Source organism: Euprymna scolopes, chromosome 1, assembly GCF_053919585.1.
Source record: "Euprymna scolopes isolate OS-2025 chromosome 1, ASM5391958v1, whole genome shotgun sequence".
In the NCBI taxonomy this organism is placed as follows: domain Eukaryota; kingdom Metazoa; phylum Mollusca; class Cephalopoda; order Sepiida; family Sepiolidae; genus Euprymna; species Euprymna scolopes.
The window spans coordinates 93,671,995-93,691,345 of record NC_136482.1 but is presented as its reverse complement, the minus strand read 5'-3'; the positions used below and the strand labels follow the sequence as shown (position 1 = coordinate 93,691,345).

The window sequence follows — 19,351 nt, the reverse complement described above, 5'->3', positions numbered from 1 at the left end:
TCCTCCTCCTCTCGATTCCCATTCTTCCTTCACTTTTCGGATATATCCACAACATTTTGTACTTCCACTTCTTACAAAGCATTCTCACAGTACTCTTCTTTCCTCATCTGTCCACGTTTTTTTTTTTACATTTCCTGTTCCAACTCCCTTCATGTCTTGGGGCCCTCTCTGGCAATTCTCACTCCCCCTATATCCAGCCACATCCTCAGAATTTCGAATAGTTGTATAATGACGACAGGACCTACCCTGTTGATCAGTGAGACGCCTACCTGACGTGAGACCACCGCAAGATGTTCTAGCCTCATTCACGTCGTTATTTTCAATATTTTGATTTTACATTCTCCCATAAATGGGGTTAGTGAATTTAAGGTTACACCACCACCGATAGTTTTATCGGGACATTATCTCTAGGAGAGTTCCCCACCAAGGTCAAAGATCTTCTTCCGACCTTTTTCCTCCATCACTACCACTATTCCCATTACCACCACCAACAACAATAGAAATAAGATCTACAATGATAATGGCAACACTAATATCGGTAGCAATAATATTAACAGCAAAAATAACACCTACTATTACAGCTACAGTAATAATAAAAACATACCACCACTACTACCACCACCACCACCACCACCACTACTACTACTACTAGTAATAATGTTAGTGATAATAGTAATAACCAATAAAGTAAAAAAAATTTTAAATAATAATGATAATGATAATAATAAAAATAAAAATAATAATAAGTAGAAGAAGAACAATGTCAATAATAATAATAATAATAATAATAATAATAATAATAATTTCAGTTAGAAAAACTTACTTTGTTCGTTTTTTTTTTTTTGTTTCTTTTTAAACTCCTCTGCCGATGTTGCTTTTGTCCAGAAAAATGTACACAAAAACAGAAACATAAAACATCCAAACATGTGAAAGACAATTCCTCGTTTAACCATGAACTCAAGTTTTAAATTCTAATTTCAGTTAGAAACGCTTTTTTCTTCTTCCCCCCCCCTCTGCTATTTTTTAAAACTCCACTGCTGATGTTGCTGACGACCAGAAAAATGTACACAAAACAGAAACATAAAACATCCGAACATGTGTAAGACAATTCCTTGTTTAACCACGAATTTCAAGTTCAAATTAAAATTTCGGTTAGAAACGCTTACTTGTTTCGTTTGCTATATTTTTAAACTTCGCCGCTGATGTCGCACTTGGCCGGAAAAAATGTACACAAAGACAGAAACATAAAACATCCGAACATGTGTAAGACAATTCCTTGATAATAATAATAATAATAATAATAATAATAATAATAATAATAATAATAATGAACCACCTGATGTACATGGACGATCTGAAACTTTTTGCAAGGACCGAAAAGGGGCTAGAGACACTAATTAACACTATCAGGATCTTCAGCCAAGATATCCAAATGGAATTTGGAATGGAAAAGTGCGCAGAACTAGTTATAAGAAAGGGAAAACTGGAAACGACAGAAGGCATGGAAATACTTGGGAATTCTGGAAACGGACACCATCAGAGCAACAGAAGTGAAAGAGAAAATTGAAAGGAATACCTTAGGAGAACAAGAAAACTTCTGGAAACGAAATTATATAGCAGAAACCTAATAAAAGGTATAAATACATGGGCAGTATCACTAGTAAGATACTCTGGACCGTTTATAGGGTGGACAAAAGAAGAACTGAGAAAACTCAACCAGAAAACCAGAAAACTCATGACCATGCATAATGCACTACACCCAAAGGACGATATTGACAGACTCTACATGAAAAGGAAAGACGGCAGGAGAGGACTGATCTGTATAGAAGACAGCACTAGAAAAATACATAATGAAAAACACTGAAAGGATAATTATGGCAGCGAGAAACACTGAAAAAACAACAAACCAGAAAACAGAGACACAAACGACAAAACGAGAAAAGAGAAATGGGAAGAGAAACAACTCCACGGAAGATTCATAAGAATAACAAAAGATGAGAATAACAAAAACACCTGGACATGGATGCGAAAAGGACATATAAACTGAGAAACTGAATCTCTAATAACTGCAGCACAAGATAACTCGATAAGAACCAACCATATCAAAGCAAGGATCGATAAAACACAAGAAAACAGCAAATGCAGACTCTGTGGACAAAGACGAAACGATAAACCATATAGTAAGTGAATGCAGCAAACTTGCCCAAAAGGAATAAAAAAACAGGCACGACCAAGTGGGGAGGGTAGTACACTGGAAATTGTGCAAACGACTGCATTTCGAGCGTACAGACAAATGGTACAAGCATAAACCCCCAACAGCACTTGAAAACGAGAACCACAAAATCCTATGGGACATGGACATACAGATGGACAAACCCATGCAAGCAAGAAAACCAGATGTCGTAATAATTAACAAGAAAGAAAAATCCTGTAAAATCGTAGACTTTGCAGTCCCAGCTGACCACAGGGTGAGTATCAAAGAAAAGGAGAAACAAAGCAAATACACAGAGCTAGCCAGAGAGTTAAAGGGATTTGGATGATGAAGAAAATCAAAATAGTACCGATGATAGTAGGAGCACTAGGAACAATCCCGAAAAACTTCGAAAAAAGAATGTCAGAAATTGGAATCAGAGGAATAACTGCAAAAGTACAATGACTAACGATAATGAAAATGACTGAAATATTAAGGAAAACCCTTGAATGCGGAGAATAATACAAGACAATATAACGAATAAGCGTTACAGGGAATGAAGAACACCGAAACTGCATATCTACAAGTTCTACACCCCCACCCCATCATACATTCCCCCCATTGTTTCATCACCGTTCCCCCCAATAAAAAAGTGATACCAAAGGGTCGAGAAGGGTCAATAAGGACTGAAAGACCGAGGAGCGAGCGCCAACCAGACCTCGGCTGGACAAGCACAAAGAGAACTGGGACCTTGGGAAGGCTGAGTGCCACTCAAATTCCAGTATAAACCAATGACCACTACCAGCAAGAAATCAATGGTAAGCGGCTGTTGCGATGATGCAAATTCATTTGCAAACGCTATTGAAGGAGATGGAGAGAGCTGGACGTCTGGGGAGACTTGTTGTCACTCAGCTTCCAGAGAACACCACAGATTTCCAATCAGATCGTTTGTTGACTTGTGTGAAAGCTCTATGTGAGCCAATAATAATTGTATGCATATAATTATTTTTGTTATTATTTTATTTGTCGACATACTCATTTATGAGAAGATACATTTTATGCATTGATTTTCAGTATTTACTTGAACAGTGCTCAGTATGTCTATAGAGCTATGTAGTAAATTATGAAATCTTCTGGCGTCGTTCTTGATAAAATTCTAAAGACGCAACCGTAGTCTAAAAATTAACTCGACTAAGTCCAGGAGACACACCACAGATCGTTCGCCATTTTTATCAGGGTTCCTCAACGTTGTTTTTTTTTTTATGGCAATTGCTCCATACAAGGGGTGAAACTGCTTAATGTAAGGAGCTTAAAAATGCTATTTCAAGGTCAAAAAAGAACAAGACGACGTTACTTGTTAGATTGACAGATTCCAACGCAGAAAACAGCAATTGCTTCCTCTTTATGAGAAACATCACTCATGGAATGTGAGGACTAAAAGACAAGCAAGAGTTACTCTCTTCTCTATGTTTAAAACCATAATTCTTGAATTTTTACAACACGAGTTTATTTTTTAAAAAAAACACAGAAAACATTTTAAAGTGTTGAAAAAAACGTTCATATTTCTATCACGTTTCAATATCCCAGAAATCTGAGTTTCCACCTTAAAGAATATTTACGGATGACGACAGGAAAGGACTCAAAAAATTTTCAAATCATTTTTTGCTTTTACTTGAAGCGGATTCCAAAGCAAATATTTGAAATCTGTGGAGCCCGTCCCGAATGCTATTCGTTAACCTTTATACCAACAAAATAAATTCATTAGATCGTAAAATCTTATTGTTAGTTATTTCTTTGTCATCTTGAAGAAGTATAAATCATTTCTTAGTCATAACTAGGACTATGACAAGAGAATATTCTTTTCATTGTTTTGACTCTCGGGCATATATCCGACACAGTTAGACACAGTTAATCCATCAAGAACCACATTACTCTATCTAAAAACATATAAGATATTAACATTAACTGATATATACTCGAGAGTCAAAATAATAAAAGGAATATTCTCTTGTCATAGCTCTAGTCATAACTTGGATAAGTATGTTATTTCTTAGTCATAACTTGGAGAAGTATGTTATTTCTTTGTCATAACTTGGTGAAGTATAAGTTATTGTTGTCATAACTTGGATAAGTAAAAGTTATTTCTGTCGTAACTTGAATAGAGTGCTATTTTTTAATTATTAGTACCGCTACATCTTGAATCGTTTTTAATCTATATAAAGTTCAAAAAATATTCTATAAAGATCAACTCTATTTTCATTTTATATTTTTCAGTCATTTTCATCAGCACGACTAGCGCATGTGTTGACTTTAGTCCACATCCAAATGGAGATTGCCAGGCGTTTGTACGGTGTGTTGGTAATCAGGTGTACATAATGAAATGCGGGCCCGGAACATTATTCAACCCGATGTTTAGTGGGTGTGACTATCCACAAAATGTACAATGTCCTGGATCAGGTTCTTCCACACCAGAACAGACAACACCACCAGAGATGACAACGCCGAAGATTACAACACCAGAGATAACAACACTGGATATGACAACACCGGATATGACGACACCGGAGGTAACGACACCGGAAATGTCAACACCGAAGATGACGACACCAGAAATAACGACTCCTGAGGTGACGACTCTGGAGACGACAGTGCCGCCAACAGAGTCAACTCCTGCAATTACATCTACAGCTGAACCAAAGAAACGTAAGTACATATTTAACCTATTAGGATATGTGTGGACCAGTTAATACCTCAGCTGTGAGTAAAATAGCAATGTGTGTTCAATCAATCGTATACAGCTAACCATACTCGTTTTCAAAATTACATAAAACACTAAAAAGTGTTGCTATGATGTAAAACAGACAAACCGAACCTAATTGATAAAAAGATTTACCTCCCCTCATGGATCATTCAAATGGTTCTTCATAACATTGTCTTCAGGATGATGCAGATGGTTCTTGATGATATGCTCTTCTGTATCATCCAAATGGTTCTCTATAAGCATTACTTCTGGATGATGCAAATGTTTCTTAATAAAATTCTCTTCAAAATCATTCAAATGATTTGTCAAAAACTTTTTCTTCTGCATCATTAAAATCTGAATTATACGAATGGTTTTTTATAACTTTCTCTTCTGTGTCACGCAAATGGTCTTCATAATTCCCGCGTCTGAATTATGCCAATGGTTCCTTTTAATTATATCTATGGTTCTTGATAATCTTTCTCTTCTGGACTATGCAAATTGCTCCAACGGATGATATTCATAGCATCTTAAATAATCTTAATTGATGCTTGTTCCATGGCAGACGCGTGCAGAGGGAGTGCAGTGCAATGGACAGTGGTATCTGGCATCCAAATCGTGGGATAGGAAATATTTGCAATACCGCTGTTTAGTTTCAAGAGACAATGGATACCCCCTGTAAGGTTAGCTTCATGTGTAATTGTGAGGCAAGGGTTGCGCAAGCTCTAACCACATCTCTCTTGAATCAGCACTGCTTGAGTCCAGTGCAAAAAGTGCTATACAACTGGAAACGAGCAGAGAGAACATCCAGCACCTGGAATTCCAAAATGGTCGCCCATTTTAGTACTGACAAACCCAACGTTGCTTAACTCCGGTGATCTAACGGGAACCGATGTGTCATAGTGAATTATGCCGGGGAACTATGCGGGGGGGGGGGTCTAATCATATTCCAACTACCTCACTTTTTCATAATATCATTACAATACTAGGATGATGTATACTTGAATTTTTCGAGAATAAAGTCAAGAGTTTTCTCCGAGCATTACCAGTACATCACCTGTCCTCTGCATGTCACAGTTTCATGATAAGGATCGTATATTTTCCATTAAATCTTTTGTCAGCAATACTCTTGAGTTTCTTTTTACGTACAAGGAATTATTATTTGGATATATCAATAGAAAGCTAAGACTAACGTAACAGTTATTGGCTGATCTTTTAGAACTGGTTTAACTCATTCGAAAACTTTACATAAATCTTTAGCACCTTCCATGATTCTTCGACGATTTATCTTGCAAACTTTCAAGAGATCTAATTTGATCTTTTAGGCTTACTTTCCCTGTTCTTATGTTGTACTTTGGATCTAAAAATATTGAAGTATTTGGTTATTACTAAGTATAAAGATGTGACCAGTCTATCGAAGTGACCCTTTGTAGAGCATGTTGGCGACACAGGTTCTTTTTAATATTGTCTTCATAATGTATTGTGTTGAATCATCCATGATTGATAGTAATAAACGCCGGTTTCTGCGCATGCGTTCGCGTTCGTTTCTTATTTATTATCCCAATATCTTGAGAGTGGAACAAAAGAAAAAGGACAAGTATTTATTTATGAAAATCGGACTTTTATAGTTACAGATTATACAAAGAATGATTAATAATAATGGCTAATCAACACATCTTTCAATTTCACATAAAATATGAACGTTTTTCCTTTCATGATTTTAAGTAATTTGATTTTAGAAGTTTTGCAAATTACTTCTCTTTTGTTGGAGGATGGTTTACTATTGAAATTCAACATAAACTGATCTTCCATTACAGATTATAGAAGCGTAGAGAGACAGGTAACCGTAAAAGAACAGTAGCAGTTAATGTGAATTAATGAACCATTAATGGGGGTATTTTCTGCGCATGTCTACTTCAAAGAGCGATTTCCGTCCCTCCCCACAAAAATAAAAAAAGGATAAATAGGAAAATCATTCAAAATGAGTCTGCCTCTGCACACACGGATTTACACCATTCGTCCGTGCATATATCTAAAGAGAACATCCTTTTCTGTTACTTTCTCTTACTACTTTTCTAGATGTTTCTCCTATTGGATAGATCAAAGTGTAGCTTCTGTTCTGTCCTCAGTCAGAGTAGAATTCCTTAGCGACTGAAGATATTTTTAATTTTGTCCCATCCAGAGAGATATGCCTGCACTCGAAACAAAAGCGCCACGTAATTTCCAAAATAAAAAATGTACTTATGCACTTATTGAACGTTACTGAAATAATAACGTTATTATTTAGAAAGTCATTCTTAACATAGGGAGAGGGGGTGTTTTGTAACTATTCTGTACTTTCACCTAACATTTAATAAAAAAAAGATATCGTAAAATTGTAATTTTACTTGAAAACGCTATTTAAAAATAGCACGGCTCAATAAGTGCACAAGCACCAAAAATAGTAATTTAAACAGTGTAATGATAATTTTTAAAAAAGTTTTTCTTTTACAAAGATATTGATTTATTTGGTTCAATTATTTATTATTCGAAAAACGTAATTTTGTTATGGTGCTTTTTTATTAGCCATTTGTCCGTAGACGTAGGAAATTATATAAGTCTACATAGTGACCGAACGCGCGATGTAATCCTAAAAAAATATTTTAAATTTCTCTTTTATTTATTTATTTATTTATTTATTTATTTACGGTGTAATTGGTTGCATGAAAATAACTTGATGCTGTGAGAGGGTTAGTTAGCTCCTATGATACTTTCTATAATATTTGTAACCAAAGCAAAAAGGTTGGATCAGATAAAATATAAAAATCGATAAATTCAGTATAAAAGTATGTCTTTGTATTTTTAGAACACGGATCATTGTTTTTTTGCATCTGTCGAATTTTTTTTTTTTCGTTCGTATCTTTTTGTTATTAAAGTCATTCGCGTCAAATAAAGGAGAAAAATTCTTGGTTGTGTGTTATATGTAACTTAATTTATTATATGAAATTAAGACAAGCATAATATTTAGAAATTTACAAATAATAGGTGTGTGTTTATAATCAGGCTAACCGCTGGTGTTACGGTATCTCAACACATATAAAGAATAAATCAACCACACGACATCGAGTTTTCACTGTGCCTCGAAGGGCATCCTTTATTGAATTACTGGAAGCGAGAGAAGGAGATCACTTTCTTAGTCCTTCCTAATTGACGAGATCTATTTTAACATTTTAAATGTTAAACGCAAGGAAGCTCATGATCTTTTACGTCGAGCGCATACTTTTATTACATATACGCTCTCGCCAGCGAGCGATCAAATCAAATCATCAAATATTTTTTTTAAAATTATGCATAAATTGTGCAGGGAGTCTCTGCGATATCTTATTTTGTTGTTCATAACTGGCCGTGAGCCCTTCATGGTTGTGGGCCTGTTTAACAAACAAGACTACTCGTGCATGGAAACACAACGGAGACTTGCTGAGGTTTGAAAAGTTTTATTTAGAAAGAAAAAGTTTACCCAGGGAAGATAGACCATGTAACTAATAACTTGTTTGCCTACTTAGTTTTCTAAACTTAATCTTAAAGATAGGAATTGTGAGATGCAGACGGCAGACATTCAGGTGACATTCGCTTAGATTCTCTCTACATTCACAAACACATCTCGTCTGTATCGCTCTCAACGAGAAACCATAGAGAAACTCTGTTTTTTTTCCTCGAACACGTGACAAACTTTCTATTGTCATTTCATTCTCCTACATTTCTAGCGTGTTTTGTCTAGGGTGATAACCTTTGAACCCCTCACTATTATGCTATCTGCAACTGGTAAATTTTCTCTTGCTGCCAGATTATCCAGACATGTACTTATGTAACACTCACCAAAATCCATAATAGATAACTTACTCTTGATTTACTGGCGTAGAGCCCTAATATATAACACTACTTGGGGATGTTAGTGGTGTCATAGCAACATCGCCGGTAGTATTTTTATTCTACTCGGAGTTATTGGATTGCGGCGGCGATTCGGACCGCTTCAACGTTTCTAAAATACAACGTTTTAAAATACAAACGAAGCAGCAATAATGGGTGTATATTTATAAAGATCAATTATCAGATATTTGTTTTATCAATTTGTCATGCTTAACTTTATTTTTAAACTTTTTTCATTTTTTTAAAGCTTTGTTTTGAAATGAATTTAAGCTATTTTGTAAAGATCGGTCAGCAACCATTATGGAATTCTTCTGTTTGCATCAGTATATTCAATAACAATTCGCCGTAGGCAAAAGGCTCTACTGACAAGAAATTTTATGAAAAATATACAATTCTGATAATGGAATAACCATCAAGTCAGATGATTTGAGATGCTATGTTCAAATATGAATCAATTGGACCTAATATTAATTGCATGTTGGAACCGTTTGCAAGATTCAGCATAGAGAGTTATGAAGAAATAAACACAGACATGGCAGAAAAGAATAGATGCCCATAGAAACAGTTTATTTCAATAAACATATAATTTATAGAACAAAATAAAAAATAAATGGTCACAAATTTAATAACTAATACTTGGTTGACATATCCTTTGCTTTTTTTATTGCTAGGATCCTTATAGCCATGGCATTGATCAGTTGACGAATATATTCTTGACGAATTTCTTCCCACGTCTGACGCAATAATGCTAAAAGTTCAGGCTTAGAAGATGGCTTCCTTTTTTTTTTTTTGCAAATGTTCCGGTCTAATATGCCCCAAAGGTTTTCAATCGGGTTCATATCCGGGGACTGATTTAGCCATGGAAGTTTATTAATCCCATTTTGGCTAAACCGATGTTGTGTCGCCCTAACAAAATGACAAGGAGCTTCTTCTTTCATAAATACGGAGTTAACTTGGTTCATTTTACCCTTGAAAATATTAGTAGGACTTCTTCATGTAATATTGAACATATTTAGCAGAATTGATGTTTCCTCTGCATTCCACCAGGTCTGTGCGACCATCACTCCAAATTGCACTCCATACCATAACCGAGAAACTCCCATGTTTCAGTATTGGCTGAAGTCTTTTTAAGTCAAACTCTTTTTAAGTCAAACTCTTGCTGAGGGAGCCTCTATACATATACCCGTCCACTGTTGAGAAATAATGCAAATCGTAACTCATCAGAGAAAACTACATTGGTCCAAAAGGTCATAGTTCTCTCCACCATCTTACGAGCCCAACCTGTTCTGTGCTTGATATTGATAAGACGAAGAAGAGGTCTCTTTCTTGCAGCTTTACCATATTGGCTTAACTTATGAAGACACCTGACAGCCGTTCTGGGACCGACACCAACTTTGTTGCAATGTCAGAGGCTTAGCACTGAGGATTCTTTTAGATGTTTCTTTTCATAAGACACGAGGTTCTCTCAAAGAACCCAGGGTGACCTGGATAAGGGTTTTTTGTATTGACTAAGATTACCCTCATGTTGACCAACGATTCGTCATCGCAAAAATTCTGATTCGTCTGATGCTCGTTTGGTTCATCGTTATGATGCAATGTTGTTATTATAGATGCAATTTAAATGAGATACTCTAAGTTATTTCAGCATTATTTCTTATCTGTAAATATAAATAAACATAAATTAATCTTAAGAAAATATATCTATCTTAGTGTCTATTCTTTTCTCTCATGTCTGTGTAGAAGAACGTCCTTGTTTGGTTTGGTTTGTCCAATTAACGACACAACACTTTTAGGTTATGTAAGTTCGAAGTTCATAAAAGTTTTATGGATATTTATGGTGTCTCGACCGAGAACACAGTATTGAATATTTGCTTAAAATTTGGGTTAATTCAGTTTTGGGGTTATTCAAAATAATGCAAAAGTCTTTGGTCTGCCAAATTGAAGTTTGAAATAGCATTTACTTTGGTCTGTCACGCTTAAGTTTGAAATAACCGCTTCATCGCTAAATGTCCAGACTTAATGGACGTATCTAAACAATGTTCGTTTGTGTTTCTGTCACGCGTTTGTTTAAATTATAGCTAATTGAGTAAGTAGGTGATTACGGAGACCAACTGAATTCAAACTTCGGTAGATTTAAATATAAAGTTGTTTTTTTATTATTATTATTATTATTATTATTATTATTATTATTATTATTATTATTATTATTATTATTATTAATTTGATATAAATGTTTTAAATAGAGTCAATTTCACACTTAATTCATAATGTACGAAGAGATCTTTTTTTTTTTTTAATTCTTCGTTCTATGTTCGCACAACAACGGAACCGATATCTGCAAGAACTAGACACTATTCGCTGAAATTATATATGTGACTTGTCTAGACAAATACGCTCATAAGTTTTTTTATGGATTTCCAATTTTCACGATATTTAATTCTACGAATTTGTACTAACCGGGTAACGCTGGATAGTCCTGCCTGTTGTACATAAAAGCAAATCACTAATACGCATTATTTTATCATTCTTTGAATATATTATCATTTAAAAATAATCCCTTTCGTCGTTTCAGACAAATACAACTCAGTCCACTCACATTAGTAGGATAATGAATTTAAAAAGATGGAGAGGAATAAATTAACAGCGATCTTGTTTTAAATTAAAAAGAAGATAGTTTATTTTACAAAAATCACCCAATCATGGGGGTACAAATACTTGCAAAATAGTATGTGTGTGTGTGTGTGTGTGTGTGTGTGTGTGTGTCTGTGTGTGTGTGTGTGTGTGTGTGTGTGTGTGTGTGTGTGTCTGTGTCTGTGTCTGTGTGTACATCTTTTCAAAACAGTTCTAACGGATTATACCGTTTTCACAAACAGTAAAATCTATCTACATATCTATAAAAGTGAACGTGTCTGTGTGTTTGTGTCTGTCTGTCTGTCTGTGTACATTTCCCTACGCAATAACTCTGTTAATTTTTAGTCTACAGACTCGAAACTTGATATACAGGGTACTGAGATTTGGGAAAATCTTTGTGATAAGTTTTCGGTCAGAAATTTGGCTGTTAAGTTCAACGATTTGACCTTTGAGAACTCTATCAAACTCCTCCGCCAATTTTGAGTATAAACCCTTGAAATTTTAGATATAGGTTCCTTGGACATGGATCTAACTTAATAACTTGATTTGAGCCCAAAACAATAAATGTTAAGGGGTCATAATATGGGTCAAAGTTTAAAAAATTGACCGCTTTTTTTTTGTTCAACATACACCTCCAAACACCTGGGCAACGCCCGGCTGAAATGCTAGTAGTAAAATAGATATAAAAATACTAAGTACTCGCTAAAGTTTCCAAAATGATAATATATGAACTATGTACTAACAATATTTTTACTTTTTTCAAACGATACAGCTTCAGTTTTTGTATAGTTTGAAGGCTTTAAAACTGTTGTTAAGAAGTCAAATATATTTAAATACCGATAACGCGCAAATAAAACTCATTCAAACGATGAAATTCATTAGAAAAAAAAAAATAAAGATAAAACGAAAACTCAATCAAATGTTCAGGAAAATCCTAAGTAGCATTTTTGGTGTCAATTTTAAGTCCGTGGATGAATTTTAATCTTTGTATCTTTCTTTAGTGCGGCTATCAAAACTCTGGACTGAATCTCACAGAATATTTCTTGAAGGAAGCTTTTAGAGAATTCTTTTCTCTTCTCATGAGATGGTACAAATATATATTCACTTTAATGGTCGGCAGAATTAAAAAAGAAATAATTTCGCGCTGGAGTCTCACTGAGCTAATATAAAGGCTTATTTAAATTATACACGGTTTCGTATAAAATAAAGTCAACTATATATATATATATATATATATATATATATATATATATATATATATATATATATATATATATATATATATATATATATATAGTTGACTTTATTTTATACGAAACCGTGTATAATTTAAATAAGCCTTGATATTAGCTCAGTGAGACTCCAGCGCGAAATTATTTCTTTTATGGTGAGGATATAAAAAAAAAAAACGAATTGCAGGATTAATGCAGTCCAAAATGACTTGCAAGCAGATTTTTTTATATTTTAAGAAAAGAAAAAGTGAAAACATCTCTTTCTGTAGTGAAGCTAATTGATCAAAGGTTCGAAGTCGAATGCTTGGTAAAAGGGAAATCTGGATCTGGTCATTCACTTTGAAGGACGACCACAGGCTTAAATTAACTGTTTTGAAGGATTGAAAGAAAACTTATGTTGACCATAGCAAAAATTCAAAACAGGGGCTGGAAATTCTCTTTCTAGATATGCAATATCTAGACGAATAAAAGAAATGGGATTTTCTTGTAAAAGATATGCAAAGAAGCCATTTTTATCTAAGAACAACATCAATGATAGAAAGAGATTTTTCTTGTGTTATGGCAAGAAAGATACAGACTGGTTCAGAAATGTTTTCTGGTCAGATGAATGAAGATTTTGTCTTGTTATTGAGGCTCCCGATGCTTCCGAACGTTGCAATCGAAGAATTGGAGAAAGATTTTCACCAAATTGCATAAAAACGACAGTTAAACACGAAAATGGTGGGGGGATAATGGTATAGGGAATTTTTACTGCAGCAGAAGTTGAGGAACTTATTAGATGTGAAAAGTCAATCAATGCAAAGGAATACATTCGAATATTAGAAACAGGTCTGTCACCAAGTATCCAGAAGCTGTGAATATCCCAGAACATTATTTTGCAACATGATAATGCCCCTGCACACACTGCTAAAGTAACAAAAAATGGTTTTCTGATAATTTAATTAATGTGACATTTTGGCCAGGTCAAAGTCCCGATTTAAACCTAATCGAGAATATTTGGTCCATAATATCTCGTTCGTTGGATGGAAGAACTTTTTCGAGCAATGACAAACTGTGGGAAGCTGTACCAAGTGAATGGAATAGCATTTCCTCCTCACAATGTTTCACTTTGATTGAGAGTATGTCTAAAAGGATTGATCTTTTAAAGTAATCAAAATGGAATGCGATTCCATACTAAACATTTGTTAATGTAAATGCCTTGTTCTGTGTTATTAGTCCCGTTTAAGTTTCCTTGTTCAATTGTTCTTTGTTCAATATAGCTTTTAGTGCGATAAAATGTATAAAATTTGTTTGGCCCATTTTTTCGCTCATGAGTATATATATATATATATATATATATATATATATATATATATATATATATATATATATATATATATAGTCTGTTTATTATACAAATAGTATTGATTACATATGTGCATATATGTTTCAGCGGAGTCCCTATTTAAAGAGACCCACCTCGTCAGATTAAAAGAGGAAACTTATTGAAAAAAGATAGATAGATAGATAGATAGATAGATAGAGTTATCTGTCCGTAAAAATATTTAATTATTAGATATATCTACATGAATGATATATGCATCCCGTCAAAAGAAGTAACTTAATGCATGTATTTGCATGCAAGGGAGCAAAAACTCTCTATCACATACACACATATACATACACACACAAATACACGTACATACAAATACACGTACACACACACACAGAGATACAAAACACTGCAATTAAGATATGCAAAAATAGGGAGTTACATGTTTATTGGAAATAATTCCGAAGTTTTAACATTTTCGTTTTCCATAAACACTTACTGAACAACATTCTTTAAAACCTTTAAAACGGCTTAGTTTCCTTGACAGACCGAAGATACAACTTCAGTTATGGCCTACAGTGCTCATCTTTGATTTTGTTTTTAGCTTTGGTTACTCGTGTAATTATACTATCTACTTACTTCAGACAATGACTCAACTGAACCCTCAATTGCTTCCAGTCCTGACACAACTGATTCTCCATTCACTTTTGGCCCTGACTCGCTTGAACCCTCCACCACTTCTGATCCCTACTCAACTGATTCTCCAGACACTCCTGACCTCGAAACAAGTGAATCAGTCACTTCTGGCCTTGACTCTACCGAGTCCTCTATACGTCCTGACTCAACTGAACCCTCTATAACCTTTAGCCCTGACTCGAAAGAACCCTCTGTTACAATTGGCCCTGTCTCAAGTGAACCCTTTGTTACAACTGGCCCTGTCACAAGTGAATCTTTTATCACTTCCGGCCCTGACTCAACTGAGCCCTCTGTATCTTCTGGTCCTGACGAAACTGAACCTACAGTCACAACTACACAAGAGACTACGGCGCGTAAGTAGATACAAACAACATTTCCTTTCAAATTTGAATCATCTTATTTTTTGTTTGTTGTTGTTTGTTGTTTTTTTAATAAAAACGGAAAAAAATACATGTGCTTACTTTCTGTGTTATGTGAAGCAAGGTTTTATGTTAAATGAAGAATTGTCCCGGACAACCTTGGATCAAATGTATTCAAATTTTGGTTCACTCTAAATTTGCAACATGCTTTACTAATCATTCCACTTATCGCTTCCAATCCTCTCATAATATTGATCATCATTCAACTGACAATCTCATTAATTCTTATCCTCTAATAGCTTTTGGCCTTGGTAAATGATGACTAGGGCTGACAACAGCATATTCTTTACATTGTTTTGACTCTTTACATATGTTAATATCTTATATGTTTTTATATAGACGGGTGTGGTTCTCGGTTGGTAAAGTGTGTCTAACTGGGTCGGATATATACCCGAGAGTTAAAAGAATAAAAAAAAATATTCTGTTGTCACGGCCCTAAAACAACTTGATTTTGACATTTTCTATGTTATATGACAATGAATATACCCTCGTTGTAGTGCTTATACTATCAACTCTAAAATATAATAATTCTACAAAGAAAACTAACAGTTCTCCAAAAATGTCCAACTTATCTGTTCAGCTTGGATGTCAATGCCATTACTAGATATGCTAAATAGATATCTATTATTATTCAACATTGCTATTTTCGACCAATACACGTAATGTGTTTTGTACTAAACTTCTACTTTGTCGAGTAAGTGACGGTGGTTAAGTAGTTAACGACACGGACTGACAACCTGAGTTTGTCATGGTTCGAATCCAAGTCATTCCACAGAAACATTTTCACGTAAGGATGTTAGTAACTGTTATCCCGGCCTTCCTTGAACAGAGGAATTTACACCGATTAGCACTATAAATAGCGCTAGTAATTCCAACACCGGTGAGAGAGATGCGACTGTACTTCAATTGCTAGACGAGTGCCCAGCAGATATACACGCTTTCCTATCTTTGTACATTATTGTTAATACACTTGTTCCTTAACCGAACCTCGACTTGATTGTTCTTATTTTCACTTTTGTTCCACGACATAGCAGTGACCTTCGCGTAGTCCTTCCCGATATCTTTATAGAAAGAGTTCTAACTAGAAAGATATCGGGGAAACGAATGTCAACAATATTCATCTGATGTATAAAAAAAAAATGTATGAAGGATCTTCCATCTTGTCCTAGCAGGTAAATCATTTATTATTTTAGATTTTATGATGTCAATGATATACAATAAAAAAGACGTCCGAGAGTATAATTCACCAGCAGATGCCTTCTAAAAACCTTGGACAGTTCGAATATTCATTTACAGAACATCTTATTAAAATTCGCAGTTTTACCCTGTCTGATTCAATTTTCGTCTTAAACCGATCCTATTCATATTCTATTTTAACATCTTTGAGATTATTTAAGCCTTGGAAACCCTTTATCTTTAAATAGGAGTGGTTGCGGATACTCAATATAATTTCGCTACAATCTTTATTTAGCATTCTCCGTTTTATATTTTTTCTCATAGAAACTTTTCATAGTCTCCCGTGTCATTTTTACGCTATAAATATACATCTATATTTTTATAAAGTAATAGGGTTCGTGTGTTTCTGTCTGTGTGTACAGCTCTCCATCATCAACGAAATATAAAGGAGGTAAGAGGGTAGATCTCTCCTGATAGAGAAACATTAGAACCCATTTTAGGATGTTTCTGTTATAGGAGACATAAGAATCTATGCCTAATTTCTTTATATACTATTCTACAAACCACCCCCATATCGAATGACTTACGCTCATTTGCATATCACATTATATTAAATCTCTTTAACTAATTACCTCGACCTTATTACATATTGGAAATATTCTAATCATTTCAACTGTACTATTTACAAAATCTATTTAACATTTAATTATTTAATATATTTTCATTTAATTTTATATTCGATTTATTTCACTTTACCTATATTATCAAAACAATTCATTGGCGAGAAGCTTTATGTTTTGGGATTGTATTGAAAATGTAATGGAAATTTCAATTTCGTTCCGTTTTAATCTTTTATATTTTACTTGCCAATATAATTGAAAGAATACAATTCAACTATCGTAATTTTATATAAATAAACAAAAACAAATATTTTAAAATAAAACTTTATTAAAAAAGAAATAATTTTATTTTTAAATGAAAAAAATCAATTTAGTAAAATAATTGTATTAAACATCCCAACCTCCCCATGTTAAGTATGGCTTTCTAAATAAACACCCCCAGCCTTGTCAGCAAACCTGTAAAAGTTAACATTTCGAATGTGAACAGTGATTTTTCGATTTTGTTAGCGCTTTCGCTTGCCGCAATTAAAGACAATTAAAACGGAACTAACTTTATTTCCATTCTATTTTTTAAACAACCCCCAAAACATAACGCTCTCTTCCAGTTATAGCCAATTTTTTTTTAATTAAATGTCAAAATAAACAGATAAGCGCATTTTCTTTTACATTTTTCTTACAACCAACGTTGTCATTTAACCAACTGCAGGATACAGTTACTTTTGTGGGGTTGTTTTGAAAATGGCACGGAGATTATAATTTCGTTCCAATTTAATCTTTCTGGTCGAGCCTATTTCGAAAGCCTGCCTTATCATAGATTTGAACTACAAATAATTTATTACATTTTGATTATTACTATCTTAAGACTTAAAGCTTATATTTATTTCATTTTTCTATTTATATATTGAATTAGTTATTTCCAGTCTTATTTAAACTTAGTGCTTTCTTTAAACCGGATGAACCTTTTATAAAAATGAGTTTAACGTAAAGAACACGAACAAGGTTTTATTCAACTGAATTTCTTCCAGTTTACTAACAAAATATATAAATTTAAAAGAGATATAAATAATAAAATAAAAAGGTTATGTAATTTAAAAGAAATACACGTACTCACAAAAGCAGATTTTTTTTACACATTTTTTTCTTTAAAACCATAACAATGAGACTAACAATTACCTAGATCTTAGTAATTATTTGTTTTAATAGAACTGTTTTAATTGTATTGTTTACATATATTAGTTAACCTAAGTTGGTATTACATTTATTTTACATCTACATTTTTTTTTTTAATTATTACTTTTAGACTGTGACGTTTACACCCGGAAGTAATGAGTCACAAGTGGGTCGCTTTTATTCATTTTTGCTACAATATAATTGGTCAAGATCAAAGTGTAGCATCTGTTCTTCAGATGCTGCACTTCTATTTCTTGTTCTCTTTCGGTGGAGGAGAAATCCTTCACGACTGAGACAATTTTTATTTTTGTACCTTTTCTCCACGTTAAAAAACGACCCTGGTGTCTAACTCTGTCCCGTGGGGAGGCATAGTAAATAGGTACAATATGATTGTTTATAATTGTACTATTCAGAAATATTATTTATAGTTCGTCCATTTCAGTTAGTATACATTTCCTTTACGCTTAATTAATTTACAATCATTAATATCGTTAAACAATTCCGTTTAAAACCGAAATTATGCCACCCAAACGAAGTAGAAACGAAAGTGAGGAAGAAAGAATGGAAAGATTGGAAGCTAATAGACTAAGAGTTGCTGCAATTCGCTCCAATGAAAACAATTCAGATAGAGAAAGACGTCTAGAACTTAACAGGATACGTCAAAGAGAAAGGAGAGCAAGACTGTCAGATTTGGAAAGAGAAACCCAACGTGAAGCTGACAGAACTAGACATGCTGTAAGGCGGTTAAATTCATCACAAGATGAAATTCAAGAAAGGCAAAGATATGCACTGGAAAGAGAAGCAATATTACGATCAAACGGAGCTTTGTTGCGCACTTGGGTACCAAAATCTATGGGCACCTTTCCCGTAAGTTGATGTTGTAAGAGCAACGATTGCATAAGGTGATTAACATTTTAACTACCTCTTGTAGTGACTGAAATTCAATCAGGAACTTCACAAAACATTTTCATCAAAAAGGAAGGTTACTTGATGTTACATAGTAAATTTTTCATTGGAGTAATTTTCAACTCTTGCTTAAATTTTATCTTGCACATTCAATACTAAAAACTTACCACAATCAGATCATGTCAGTTTTTCCTCATATCCATTTCTCGAACTTTTCACTGAAGAGCCTCAGGGTAAACTACATTTCTGCTGCTTTGATTTGGAGCCAGAATGTAGAGTTTTTCTGAACTTCCTGTCCGGCTGATGGAGACGTAGAACATACCGTGACTGAAGCAGTCTGATGTCAAGTCTA

At 34.0% G+C, this 19,351-nt stretch overlaps 1 protein-coding gene across 1 annotated transcript in view; it reads left to right on the top strand.

The window, feature by feature from the left end:
* Positions 1 to 19,351, top strand: part of LOC145249375 (uncharacterized) — a 48,418-nt gene that overhangs the window by 21,019 nt on the left and 8,048 nt on the right. The window contains exon 2 of the mRNA XM_080110954.1: positions 4,466 to 4,894. Within this exon, the coding sequence (XP_079967080.1) occupies positions 4,466 to 4,894 (429 nt within the window). The remainder of the gene's footprint in view (positions 1 to 4,465; positions 4,895 to 19,351) is intronic.